The sequence below is a fragment of the Talpa europaea genome (genome assembly GCF_964194135.1).
Source record: "Talpa europaea genome assembly, chromosome: 1".
NCBI classification, from domain to species: domain Eukaryota; kingdom Metazoa; phylum Chordata; class Mammalia; order Eulipotyphla; family Talpidae; genus Talpa; species Talpa europaea.
The window spans coordinates 106,029,463-106,044,337 of record NC_140073.1 but is presented as its reverse complement, the minus strand read 5'-3'; the positions used below and the strand labels follow the sequence as shown (position 1 = coordinate 106,044,337).

At 36.0% G+C, this 14,875-nt stretch overlaps 1 protein-coding gene across 2 annotated transcripts in view; it reads right to left on the bottom strand.

Moving 5' to 3' along the window:
* XIRP2 (xin actin binding repeat containing 2) overlaps positions 1-12,915 on the bottom strand; it is a gene marked incomplete at both ends in the record, with an annotated part of 242,748 nt that extends 229,833 nt beyond the window's left edge. For both annotated transcript variants that reach the window (XM_084247807.1, XM_084247806.1), the window contains one exon: positions 12,499-12,915. In XM_084247807.1, coding sequence (XP_084103933.1) covers positions 12,499-12,915 — 417 coding nt within the window. The remainder of the gene's footprint in view (positions 1-12,498) is intronic.
* Between the last annotated feature and the right edge of the window lie 1,960 nt (positions 12,916-14,875).

Here is a 14,875-nt window from a genome sequence, read left to right as displayed (position 1 = left end):
TTCAGTTTGCTAATATGTTGTTGAGGATTTTTACATCTATTTTCATCAGAAACACTGACCTATAATTTTTTATTTGATGTCCATGTCTGGTTTCAGTTTTATCCTGAAACCAGTATAAACCAGTATAACCAGTTTCATATTATCCTGATTTCATAAAAGAAGTTAAGAAGCATTCCCTGTTTTTTCAATTTTGGGCAAGAGTTTGAGAAAGATAGGTATTAGCTATTCTTTGAATATTTGGAAGGACTCATTTGGTTATTTGTTTTGGGGGAGGTTTTTCATTATCAATATCTTTAGGTGTGCTATGTCTACTCGGATTTTCCATTTCTTTATGACTCAGGCTTGGCTATCTCATTGTTTTTATATACATTTCTATAACAATAAGAGAATATTAACATCTTTTCATGTAATTTGAATGGCAAAGGAAAAAAAGCAAAAATATACCAACAGAATTACATCAAACTAAAAACTTCTGCACACTGAAGGAAACTTGCATCAAAGTGAAAAGGCATACAACTGAATGGGAGAAGATATTTTCACATTATACTTCTGACCCAAAGTTAATAAATCTTTTTAGAGACATTAACACATATTCTTTAACATCTCAAGTTTACTATAACTATTTTGAATGTTTTACTGAGTTATTTAATTAATAATTCATTTACATAAATTCATTAAATATTAAATCAATTTTATCAACAAGTAATGTTTTAATAAATGTTTTAAACAAATTATTACAAAAACCTGTGTATTAGTGTGTTTGTGTGTGTGTGTGTGTGTGTGAGAGAGAGAGAGAGAGAGAGAAAGAGAGGAGAGAGAGAATGTCTGCAGATTCCAAGTTTTTTATTTTTTTGTTGTCATTGCTAATTACTCTTTTTTAACCATAGCTTCACTTATTTTCTTAATGCATTTCCAAACATATCTCGAGACACAGAAAATTTTCTTCTAACACTTAAAAAAAGGTAAATGGGAAAGATACTGAATTTTAAATTACAGAAACATTATAATCAGAAATGGAAATGTTATACCATACTTATCATTAATAATAAAAGATTGTCATCTAATCAAGGTTGAGATAAGAACATTTTAAGAAATTTAAATATACTCTTGATCTGTTCCCATAAGTGGGGATGGGGTGGGTAGAGAACTGTGCGCATTATGATGCATAACCATTCTTTGAGCAATTTGTCTCATGGCATCCAATACATGCCTTACTTTGACATAAAACAAGTTAGCACACTATTAAGTACGATCAATCATCATATCTGGTAGTTCATGTAGATGAGAAACATTAATGGAGCTTGAATTTGTTTCAGGTGTTTGGAACTCATTGCATTCACTCACCACTACACATTAAGCAAATAAAGAAATATCTTTCCAAGTAGGAGAATGTGGTAACCATTTGTTTTCCATACACAATAAAGCGAGTGCTTGGCAGGTGCTAAGATAAGGGTATAATATGGTGATTAAAGACTAATTGGCATCCAAGAAGATGGTAAAAGGATGACTGTGCCTGTTTTTAAAAGCACATCCATTCTGAATTTTAAGGACACTTAAAACTGCAGTGCAGTCCATGCTAAGTATCTTCAATTTAAACCTGACAAAAGATTCCAGATTTCTAAATTCGGAAAAGGACTTTGAGAAATGAGCAAGGCAACTTCATTAAAGAAATTTCCCTATGTCAACCCTGGGGCTAGTTTGCAATGAGAAAGATCAGTTGGGGACCCTACAGAGCTAATGAAATTAGCCCTTAGAGGAACCAGCTCCAAACAGAAAGAATTGTAGGAGTAACTGGGAAACACAGCAAAAAGCAATGTATTATACCACCCAAGAAGACTTAGAGCATTGTGGAGAGGCTGGAAAATATTTTATAGAGATTGAAGCTTGCTGTCATATCAACATCAGAAGGATTATAGTTACAGTTCTTGAAGTTTGAGACGAGATAATTTGAACTTCATGAATTTGAAGCAATGACTTAGAACTACCATGGTCAAGACAAAACCAAGTTTCTAAACTATAACACTAAAAATACAAATAAACAGAAAAGAAACACTCTATTTCTAAAATTATAGGGAAACCCAGAAGTAGAAATGGGTTATAAATTGTAAAATGATCTAGTCATAAAGCTATCCATACTCAGCTGTCATCAGCTGAGCTACTGATTTGGATCCCAATTTTTCTGTTAGAAAAAGTACTAACTGCAGAGTGCCTGAGATTATAGGCAGAGATTAAATAGCCAAAACTTCCAAAGTTTTAGAACTTGGGAGGTGGGAAGACAAAGATCACATTTGCAAGGAAATATAAGAATTATAAATATGCTAGATTTGGAAAAATCTAAACAAAAGAGACTCCACGCTACAGTGCTAAAGCCTTAGCAGTGATGATAACAGTATTTAACTTTCACTTTGAAATAAATTTATACTTAAAGTTACAAAAATAATACATAGAATTACCATATACCTTGTCACAGAACTTTCAGGGTGAAGAGATGTTGTGCATTAACTTTCAGATTATTTTTCCTGGAGCAAAGCCAGGTAGCTCCTCTGATGTCATCTTTGACTGAATCCTAATCTTAACATTTCATTTAACTATGATATAATTCTAAAAACATGAAATAATCAAGTACTATTAGAATTTTACCAACTGTCCCACTAATGCACTCTGTTCTGGTTCAAGATTGAATATAGGGTCCCATCCTCAATTAGGTTATCATGTATCAGTATCTTTCAATCTATGGCAGCTTCTCAATAGTTATCTAACACAGTCTTCCCCCTTTTAAAGAACAATGGCAAATTGTCTATAGATTGTCCTGCTACATGAATTTATGTTATATTTTTCATGATTAAATTGAGGTTTCTTAATTTTGGCAAAATACCACAAGTGTGATGTTTTGTCTTTCACAGCCTGTGATATCATATCTGGACATACTGATATCAATGTATCAGATTAATAGCAATATTAATTCTGATGATTTAAGTTAATTCCTTTCAGACATCTCTATAGCAAATGGGTATTGTGGAAGGAATTCCTATGTTGACTTCTTTTAAGATAGCCTTTGGATTGCTGTGTGAATGTCTGGAATGTCATCTCCACAGCTCTTGTTGGGCATAAAGGGCATAAAGACTAAAATTCTCCCAATTTGATCATCCTTCTGACATAATGTCTTTTTTATTTCTCCCTTTAGTTTATGCTTATAGTAAAAATATTCTTCAAAATACCCAACTGAATACGAAAATCATTAATGTCAGGACAGGGAGTAGGAAATTTTGTCAAGCATGGGACTTGCAGCAATTAAGTCAATAAGTAGAAATGCTGGATAAATATCTGTGGAATAAGGATTTGTAAAAGAATGGGTTTGCAATCATATGTAGAAGAGTTGGTATCAATACTCCGATAATAAAAGGATAAAAATACTTGCTAGTCTCCCAAGTAAAATGTCAAAGAATGGCCATCCATGAAATGATAGCAGTTTTCCCAGTTGAAGGGGAGTCAGTATTGCTTAACATCTTTCTGTGGTTACTGGCACTACAATCTTAAACAATGTCATATTGTGACTGCATATATCACTGTGAAAGAAACGTGAAATGAGATAGCAGTTTCATCTGAAAGTATTTAAGGTCATGCAAATGTATTCAGTTGGATATTTTATCACCAGGTCACACAGCTATTTTACCCCAATGAACATAAATCCCTGGACAGGAGGCAGTAATTTGTCAAACATACAAATGGATGAAAAGAAAAACCAAAGTACACTAACATCACTTGAAAAAACAAATTATTAAAAAGAAATACCTACATAAAATGAAACAAAACATTATGACTCATCTTTAGAATGTCTGTGAAGACTACATTTAATTTGTTCATGGTGTGCTATATGGGTGAAAAGCAACATCATTTTAATACCACGTGAGTCTCATATTTTTGGGGTTTGGATTTTGAATTCCTAAATGCCAGTTCCCTTTCTATTAATTGGAAAGAAAGGTGGCAAAAACATCTGTCTAGGGTTTAACAAAATTTTGAAACTATAGTTTATCAAATTGTTAATGTTTTACTATCTCAAAATGGGAATGTAATTCATGTTGCAAAGTTTCAGTAGCATTTACTCCACTGAATATTCAATGACAGCCTTCTAAGTAGTGTTTTTATAAAAGACTAAGGTGTTAACAGTAATGAAACAACAAAATGTGTACCTTTCCACTTTTAGAAACAACAGAGTATAATTCTCTGCTTTTATAGGTGATAAAACAGAAGCCCATTGAGATTATATGTTTTCCCACAAGGACATGTACTGACTTACACAAATTGATTAGAGAAAAGAAAATAAAAGAAATATCCATTTGCTGCTATTAGGGGGTTGTTTCTCAAATTTTATTTGGTGTTATAAAATTTTATCTTCACAACAATCCTGTGCTATATTAATTTCCTCATTTTATAGAAGTGAAAATTAAGTATTAATGAAGGGAATTAATAACTCATTCAAATTTGTACAATGAGGCAAGGTTCTAACTGACCTTTGTCACCAAATAATTATGTTTTTTTAGTCTGTAAGCTATATGTAGCTGAAATGGAAATTATGATTTATATGTACTCTAACAAAAAAAGTAGTGACCTCATTAAACTATAAGCTCTTAAAAAAAAAAACCTACTGTATTTTTCAAGCAAAAAAAGCACAAGGGACTATGGTGATGGTGCACGGGTGAATGGGTGGTGGGAATTTTATGGGGCCTACACCTGAGAGGAGAAAGCATACATTGTACAAAAAGGAAGAAAGGTGTAATATATCTATAAAATTTAAAAAAGATCTTCAAAGATCTTTTAAATTCTTCTTAAAGAAAAAAATATTAACAATATATTTTTGACAGTTTGGTGTCCAGATTTTTCAGCAATTTTCAAGATTGTAATAAACTCTGTCCTGTTAAATTATTTTACAAAATTATCATGCTCCATAGGTATTATCTCAGAAATACTGATGAGAGAGGAGGGTGGAAAATGTAGAGTCTTAGACCTCTGTGACTAAATAATGGTCTGAAAAGAAGTAGTGCTTCCTACTCTGAGATTAGAGATAAATTAATCCCTGTGTCCCCTGATGCGTAAGTTTAAAAAGCAAATGTATGTTTAAACTCTAATGAAGAGATTTTGTGTAGAAATCAAACTAGAAGTCATGATTCACCTGTGCTTTTAAAGTCTTGATTTTATGCAGAAATAAAAAGTAGGGAAGACAAATTGCTCATTAAATGAAAAGCTGACGTCTGGATTATGGGAGGTAGTGAACATGTCATATTTTGGGCTATTCCATGCTTAATTATTTATATCTTATTTAATCATTAATGTCCATGTAGCCCCACAGTCACTTAGCTTGTTTCTTCATGTTCTTTCCTACACCCTCACTCATACATTCTGAGGCAGTACTACTAGAATATGATGATTTTGTTCCCTTTTTTTTCTTTTAAAGATTTATTTATTTATGCACACAAGAACTGGGGTACAGGCCAGAGGTTTTGAGGGGGTGAGAGGATTCACCAGAGACAGAGCAGGAAACAGAACAGGCAGACTGACTGGAATACACTGCTGAGGGGAGCAGCGGGCGAGACAGGAGAGGTCTGCTGCGCCATGTGGGTCACCTCCCTGGCTGGGGATCATACTCGTGCTGCAGTGGCTGTCAATAACTTCATAGGTTGCATCTTAACCCCTTGTGCCACCAGGAAAGCCCTTGTTCCCTTTTTTCAACTTCATGTCTGAATGGTTTTTGTTAAACTAATAGGGCCTAAGTAGGCGATGCAACAATTTTGGTTGGGGCATTAGGTAAATTCAACATGACTGCACAAGTGAGTGGAACTGTACAGAAAGGTTCTAACTATGCATTGAAAATACAGAAGGTCACTAAGTAATTTACTGTGAATATCAGATCATTTACCATTTTAAGTCTAACAACATGAGCAGACTAAAGGCAAATTAATTATTTAACTGAGTCAAGAAACCCTTATTTAAAATGGGATCTGAAGGAATCTTTTAGTGAGGCTTGTTCAGTGACCTCACTATGCCAGCTTGCTGGACAGCAACTGGAAGCTTCCGAGAAATTTATGCATTTTAGGTGACTATGTGTTGTATATCAAATAGAGATCATCCAAATCTAGGATTTATTAATATGCATTAATGTCACCTGATTATTTAAAATTATTTAGAATAAGGTGAAAGACCTGCTTTTGAAATATATTAATATATTCATCAGAAAAGAACAGAGGAAAGTTCTAAAATCATACACTACCTGGGCCTCCCTGGTGGAGCAAGGGGTTAAGATGCAACCTTTGAAGCTATCTTCAGCCACTGCAGCACAAGTTCAATCCCTAGCCAGGGAGCTACCCACATGGCACGGCAGCCCTCTCCTGTCTCACCTGCTGCTCCCCTCAGCAGTATATTTCAGTCAATCTGCCTGTTCTGCTCCCCACTCTGTCTCTGGTGAATCCTCTCATCCCCCCCCCACAACTCTGGCCTGTACCCCAGTTCCTGTGTGCATAAATAAATCTTTAAAAAAATCATACACTACCCACATTTTTAGTAATGTCTGACGTGCTTACAATATAACTGTATTCATTTCTTATTGTTGCTGTGACAAATTACCACATTAGTGATTTAATAAGTTAATTATCATATAGTTCTGTAAGTCAATCAGTTTCTTTGGGCTACAAATTCTAGGTTTCCTCAGGCTACATTCCTCTGAATGTTCTACAGAGGACCTGGTGTATTTGTCCTTTCTAGTCCCTAAGACTGCCCACATTCTTAGGGTCATGGCCCCTGCACCACTCCCACCTCTGATTCTTATAATCTCTTTGCTGATTTTCTTTCACTTTGCTATCCTTGCCTCCACTTACAAAGCTGCAATTTTTACCCAGATAATTCGAGAGAATCTTTGCATCTCAAGACAGTTTAATCACTTTGATAAAATCCATTTGCCATGTCAAGTAAACATATGCACAGGTTATGGAGATGAGGCTGTAGATATATTTGGGAGGTCACTGTTCTATCTGCATTAAGTATTGTCAGTTTATTCATTTATTTGAATCTAAGAGAAGAATAAGACAAGTTTTGTTGCCAAATAGTTATCAACATGGATCCTTTTATGTAGGATTGTCCTAGTATTTGCATTAATTTGTGATATATCAAACCATGCTATTTCTTTATGTATTTTGGTAAACTTTCCTTAGATAAATGTCTGCAAAGTCACTGTAATTATTTCTCTCTTGTATCCACTTATGCTTGCAAATATGAGTTTGCAGGTCCTTTCATCAAGTGATGGTGTCTACTTCAGCATGTCATAAATCTAACTTGTTTTGTGACTACTTTGACCAGTTTAATCTGGTTAAGTTCATGCAATTTCTGGCAAAAAACTTTTTAAGTGTTTCCACTTTTAAGGGGTTTCCAGTGTTTCCACTTTTTCTCTTGAAATTCTTATAATGTATGCATAAATTTGTGCAATCTGTTAGAAATGGTGAGACCACAGGGCAGAGTTGTTTTGTGCCAACTCTGTAACCAGCCTCAAATTGCCAGTTTGAAGCTGACTTGGCAGTTGATTGCAGTTGTATGAGCATCACTAACCAAGATCAGATGAACTCTGCTCAACAAAGTCTGTGAGCAATAACAAATGCTCACTAGTTGCTAGTTTGGGGATGGTTTGTTACACAGCAAATGCTAACTGATATTTTTGCCATCTATAGTAATTTTTTTCTGATAACAGATTCTTACAAGTTACTAAGAACTTTTTAAAAGTCATGTTTCACACAATTTATTTGGAATAATGCTTATGTGAATATGTGTTTGTGAATTATAATCTGCCTTATGAGCATAATAATCTTTAGTTTGAAAAGCTGATTCTAACTTGCTTTTGTAAGCTGTTTTATTTTATTTTATTTTTTAAAGATTTATTTATTTATACAAGAACCGGGTACAGGCCAGATGCACGGGAGTGTGAGAGGATTCACCAGAGACAGAGTGGGGAACAGAACAGGCAGACTGATGAAATACACTGCTGAGGGAGCAGCGGGTGCACGAGGAGAGGTCCGCCGCGCCATGTGGGACCCTCGCCAGCCAACTGGGATCGAAACAGTGCTACAGAGGCTGCGGACAGCTTCACAACATGGCGCTCAACTCCCTATGCCACCAGAGGAGGCCCATGTAAGCTATTTTAGAAATGATAACAATAGGATGCTATACAGAACCTCTTTGGAAATAATAAAATGACAGTAGGGAAAATTATAAGGATTTCTCATTAATTTTCTACTGTAATTCTATTAGGATAAATTGTTTTAACAAAGGCTCTGGAAAACTGAATATTTTTTTAGAAGTCTGTATCTCTTTAATGAGCTTTCATACTTATAGAAATGCTGCACCTCCCCCTGCAGTGACCTTTAGGGCTAATGGCTTTCGCCACCATCCCTAGGTCCGGCTGGGCAAGGAACCAGCGTGCAGGGGGAGAACAGCAAACCCCACTGAAGACATAGATAAGACTGAAGCCTGTTGAAAGATAACGACCACAAGAAGCCTCCACAAGAATGCTGACCAAAAGGAACCTTATCTCGTCTCCTCAAACCTACAAATTTTATCCCTTCACTCTCTTTCTAAAACTTTTTCCTTCTCTTCTATAAAGGTCATTGATTGCTAAATTAAAGAAACATATGAAATCTAGTAACAAGGATGACGCAAATGAAACACCACTAAGCCTTGTGTAACAACAAAATTGCTAGTTCAATAATTGCTCTGTTATATGTTAAAATTCCTTAGCTTTGATCCTTAATGAAAAAGTGTTATTACATAAAAATAAGTGCACCTGTTATAATTAATAATAATTAATGAATTTAGTGGTTAGCTAAGAGAATATGTAATTATATAAAACAAAAGACAAAACTAATGATCTGACTGCTTAGGAATGTGCCTAGATCCAAATGTAACTCTGGACATAAATCACTGCCTTGTCATCGATAAGTAAACCTATGAGCCAACTGGTTTAGTTCACTAATAACCGATCCTATGCCTTTAAAAAAAACATATATATACTGGCCACTAACTTAAATAAAATTACACTCAGAATTTCACTCTCTTGAAGTGTGTCTGTTTGTCATTAGCCAAATCCCTGACCACCCCACGCAATCTCTCAACCCTGACACGGCCTCATCGTCCATCGCTGTGCTGGTCCGCGGCATAGAAATAATACTATTGACTTTAAGTTTCTTTTTCCAATTGACAAGTATTTTCTAAAAGCAAAAACTATCATTAAATGAACACTTTTTAATATTTTAAGACCTAGTTCTGTTTTCCAAAAATGCTTTGAACAAATATATGTGTGTAGGTGTATATGTAACTATATACATAATGTATAAAATACTGTTCATCTTTAAAATTTCTGTAAACTCTAGACTGAACCCTAATAAGTTCATAAGGGCCTCCCTGGTGGTCTGGGGTTAAGTCTCAGTGCTATAAGCTCTACCCTGGCCAGGGAGCTGACCCACATTTGGCACAGCAGACCTCTCCTGTCTCTCCCACTGCTCCCCTCAGCAGCGTATTTCAGTAAATCCACCTGTTCTTCTCCCCATTCTGTCTCTGGTAAATCCTTTCACCCTAGCACTTCTGGCCTACACCCCAGTTGTTCTACACAAAAATTAAAAAAGTTCATAAAATTTATTCTAAAAAGATGCCTATTGCTGAAGAGTTACCCTCTATAGTAACATTAAAACACATTTAATTGTTTATAATTATTTAGATTATTTGCTAATTGTAAGAATGTCCCTTATCTGAAATCATTTTCTGTCCTTGCTTTAAATATCATAGATATTGAATAACTTTCACATCACAAATATCTCAGTAAGTGGCTCCATAAATGTGTCCTAGTTATAAAGTAGCTAGGATATTTTTGCTTAATTTATTCAAATAAATATTACCTTATTACTATATAATAATAGAATAAATATTAATATGAGAGAAAAGAAAAAGATCTATAGAAAGGGTTAAGGGTTGGGCCTCCCCGGTGGCGCAGTGGTTGAGCGCTGGGTTGCGAAGCTGCCTGCAACCTCTGCAGCACCAGTTCGATCCCCAGCAGCCTGGGGAGGGTTCCACATGGCGCTTAGACCTCTCCTGCCACCTGCTGTTCCCCTCAGCAGTGTACTTCGGTCACTCTGCCTGCTCTACTCTCTGTCCTGGCTCTGGTGAATTCTCTCACCCTCCTGTGCCTCTGACTGTACCCAGTGCTTATATAAATAAATACATAAATCTTTAAAAACAAACAAAAAAAAAGGGTTAAGGATTAGGTGGTATATAATTGTTATGCTTTGGTGTAAAATCTGTAATTTCAATTTCAGTTGAACAAGAATTTTCATGCTTAACTAATTACTAATTACTTCATAATTACTTCATCAGAAAAAAAACAAGTTTATTTCTCATTGTCTTCTCATTTTTTTTTCTCCATTCTCTGGAAGTCACATGGAATTCCTATAGAGGAATTTGCAAACATTTCTAATGCTTATTAAGTAAACTGATTCTAAAGTCATATACAGATTAGAAATTTCGAATTGCCCACATTTCACCCATTTAGGGAAATACCATACCTGAGAATACCTGAAACACAGTGTATTAAATATGTTTACCAAATTTCACAATTGTAAACCCACTGGTATTTTTCATATATCTGCTTCTTTCTATAATCAATTTTATAGGCACTAAACTCAAAATCACATACCATACAAATTACAGCAATTTTACATTTCAACCAGAAATCCTTATTAATCCCTCATCTTACTACTGCATTTAAGCAGCTATATCAGCTCTAGATGAGGATGGGTTATATTGCAGAATTTATGATGACTGTTTTTTTTTAACCTTTGGCCATTTTTTCTGTCATTTATCCTGGGTAAAAGTCCAAAATTGTTACAAAGTTCAAGAGAGATTGAATGAAAATGTTTTTCTGTAACTTTACTTTTCTTCATTAAGATAAAAAAAAGAAAATTTAAAAATATATGTTAAACTTTCCCAAATCCCTACTTATCCAACTACAGGATATTATAAAGCAAAAGGATTGCATTTGTAGAGTAAAAAGGAGAGAAAGAAAAACCTCAAGTTTGGATGAGAAAGACTGCATTTTTAAAAAAAATCATCTTTCTTCAACATAACCTCAAACATCATATACATTTTTTAAAATTTTTATTATCTATTTATTTATTTATTTATTTATTTTTATGGAGGCATGTTTTATTTATTTGTTTGTTTGTTTGTTTGTTTAGACATGCACTGGGTACAGTCAGAAGTGCGGGAGGGTGAGAGAATTCAACAGAGCCAGAGCGGTGAGAAGAGCAGGCAGAAGGACAGAAGGACACTGCTGAGGGGAGCAGCGGGTGGCAGGAGAGGTCTGTGCACCATGTGGGACCCTCCTCCAGTGGCGGGGAGCAGCCGGGGATCAAACTGGAGCCGCAGAGGCCACGGGCAGCTTCGCAACCCAGCGCTCAACCGCTGCGCCACTGGGGAGGCCCACATCATATACACTTTTTCTGATAAAATCAAGTTATTTGCTACATAACAATTATCTCATTATAACAACTATCTATGTCTCAATAGCAAAATTGAGAGCTGGTATTAGCAAAATAAATTATTTTGAAAAATTTTCCTGTGATGTCTTCTGTGAAGGCTAATTATCCATTAATAAGAGTGAAACTGTACCTTCGTGATGACTGGCACTAGGTCTAAAAAATTAATAAAGCACCGAGTTTGCTTCACATTGGGGTGCTAATAAGTGCATTAAATTTAAACAATTCCAGGTGAAAGAGCAGTTGCCTTTAATTGTCATCAGAAATATAAATATGGTTGTTAATAACTTTGCTAATCCTGTTTCTTACATTGGATTAAATGTTCCTTTTAGTTAATAGCTATATTTTATGTGTGACACTATGGTTCACCATAATGACTGAGGCAAGGTTGTTATCTGTGACAAAATATTCCAAATATATTTAGTGACTTAAACTTATTACCAACAATCCCCCAAAATATCCTTGCAAATTATCTGATTAAGACATACATTGGCAAGGTTAAGCGCCAAGTAGTAGAGAAGTAAAAGGCAGTTTGGGGGATTAAAGTGTAGATCACAAGCTTTCCCTTGTACCACATCACCATCATTACTGATAAATCCTCATTGAGTGCTAACTAACCCAGCCATTTACAAGATGTTGGAAGCACAAACAATAGTTAAGAAATTGTCCCTGTATCTGAGGAACTTACAACCTGATTGTGGCAACAAAGCACACAATTAAAGAAACACCCACCTAAAAGGACCTATCAGAGCTGTTTTTGTGGGAATGAAATGAACAGACCACAGAGAAGTCAGTAATAGAGGAAGCCACATTTCATACTGTGTTACATGGTTGCTTCAGTACATCTGTCAAGAGTACAGGTGAGAGGGGAAAAAAATGACATGCACAGAAATAAAAAGCTATAAACTTCAGTTCTTATTCGATGATTCCCTACCTTTCGAACGTACTCAGCAGGTCCGGGTGATCTGTTTCCACTCTGAGGAGCCTCGAACACACTCCTCAGCTCATCAAGGGCAATGGAGAAGTGCTCGATCCGGTGCCGACCACTCAACAAGTCATCCTTCAGCACTGATGGCCAGCTGTGTTCCCTGGAGTTGCTACTCTTGTTCTCAAGGCCCCTCTTTATAGGCTCTGAGCTCAGTATCTTTTCTCTTACACTGAAGGGCAGACATGGAGGATCTGGGGTTACAGGTTCTGGCATTACCTCTCCTTCAGGTTCAAGCAATTTGCTTTCTGGAGCTTGAAAAAGTCTGCACCGGCTGCCACCAGGACAACACTCACTTTTCTGGTAATCGGTGGATTCCCATTTCTGCCTCAGGAGATTCAGGGAGCCCTTCTGCATTGGGAACATAGATTGCTCCAGATTGTCCTGCAATATCAAAAGTCCTTCCATCAAAGGTATGCTCAGAGGTGTGAGTAATTTTCAAAACATAGTGTCAGGAGTGCCAACTCTTAGGGTCTGTGTTTCAGCGTAGAAATTCAGCTTTGCTATGCTATTTCCGACTCTGGACTCGTTTCCTCTTATTTATGTCAGTTAACCTAGAATAGAAAGATTAAGTAGAGGACTAATTTATACCTTAATGGTGTTGGAGGAAGTCATAGAGAGGCTATGATCATGGCTAACCTGAGAGCTGGACCTGTTCAATGGATGCACCTTCCCTGCCTCCCATTTCCTTGGAATGTATGTCCATTCCACTCTTCTAGAAGCTGTTTAAAGATGCAGTCTTGAGAGTGTAATGTATTGCAGAGACCATCTGGCCTGTATGCAGGACTGAACCCAGTTAAAGCCTGTGTATAAACTTTTAAGATTCTGATGGGTTGTGCAGAGATGTCCTGTTTCTGTGGCCATCCAGGACAATTCTCACTATGCAGGTTCCCTTGCTTATTAACATCACCACCTACCAATCTAGAGTGGTTTGCTCCTTCCTTCAGTCTCCCTAAGGCTTCCCTATTCAGGACTCAGTTTCAAATTTCAGCAAGGTAACTCCTAAGGTTCAACTAACACACGAATATTTGAATATAAAGAGAAAAAGCAGAAAGACACCATTTTCTTCCCTTTTCCTTCTATGTTAGATCATCCAACAATTATTTACAATGTAGAATTGGATAATGTTCATTTATCGTTTAGCATATTGTGGGAGAAGAGTGATTTAACATGTCTGACACTAAAGTTAAGGTTTTTTCTCCTGCCTATAACATTTTAGGACTTCCTTTGAAATTATTGGTTTCTGCAAATGTCTTCAAACTATTTCAGAAGTAATAGACTACTAGCTAAAAGTTATTAACTTTTTGCTATAATGAAATCCTTTGATAATAACTTTATATGTTTATCTCATTTTAATCCCAACATATTACAATGAGTTAGTTGCTGCTATTATTACTATTTTCCTGGTAGAGGAAACTGAGAAGTAATTTGCCCAGGGTTTGGAGTGATGGAGCCTGGGTTTGAAATTCATTTGTATGACTCCAGAACAACCTCTCAACAAGTGGAGTGTAATCTCTTGCTTGTACTTGAAGTCCAATTCACACCTCACTGTGAAACTCTTTAGAATTCTTCCTTGTTTTAGAGTTTTGTGATGAATTGAAAAAGTCCGATGGCAAAATGTACTCTTATCAGAAATACACACACACACACACACACATATACACATACGCCATTAGCTACAAGAGTTATATGTTAGCATAAATTTTTAATGCAGAAATAATTTTGGTTAACCCAGAGGTTCCACACTATGAATTTGGAACTTTGTTTTAACTATTTTTTTAAAAATGTATTTTTATTAATTGAGGTAATGTTGAGTGACGTATATATATGCACATATATATGTATGCATGTATGTATACATATACATATGAAATAAACTTGTTTTCATTAAATAATAGTCTTCCTTACCATGTAATGTCTGATGATGTTTTCTACTCTGATATGGTTCCCTTTTAAAATAATGCTACTCACTGAATTGATTTAATGGTCTCCTAATGATTCATGGACTACTGACTAGCTCTATACTTACAGCAGAAGTTTTCAATCCCAGTTGGGTTTTTGTGACTGTGTGACCTTGAAAAAACTCTTTTTTTTTTTTAAAGATTTATTTATTTATACAAGCACTGGGTACAGTCAGAAGCGCAGGAGGGTGAGAGAATTCACCAGAGCCAGAGCAGGGAGCAGAGCAGGCAGAAGGACCGAAGTACACTGCTGAGGGGAGCAGCGGGCGGCAGGAGAGGGCTGCGCGCCATGTGGGACCCTCCTCTGGTGGCCGGGGAGCAGCCGGGGATCAAACCAGCGCTGCAGAGGCTGCAGGCAGTTTCGC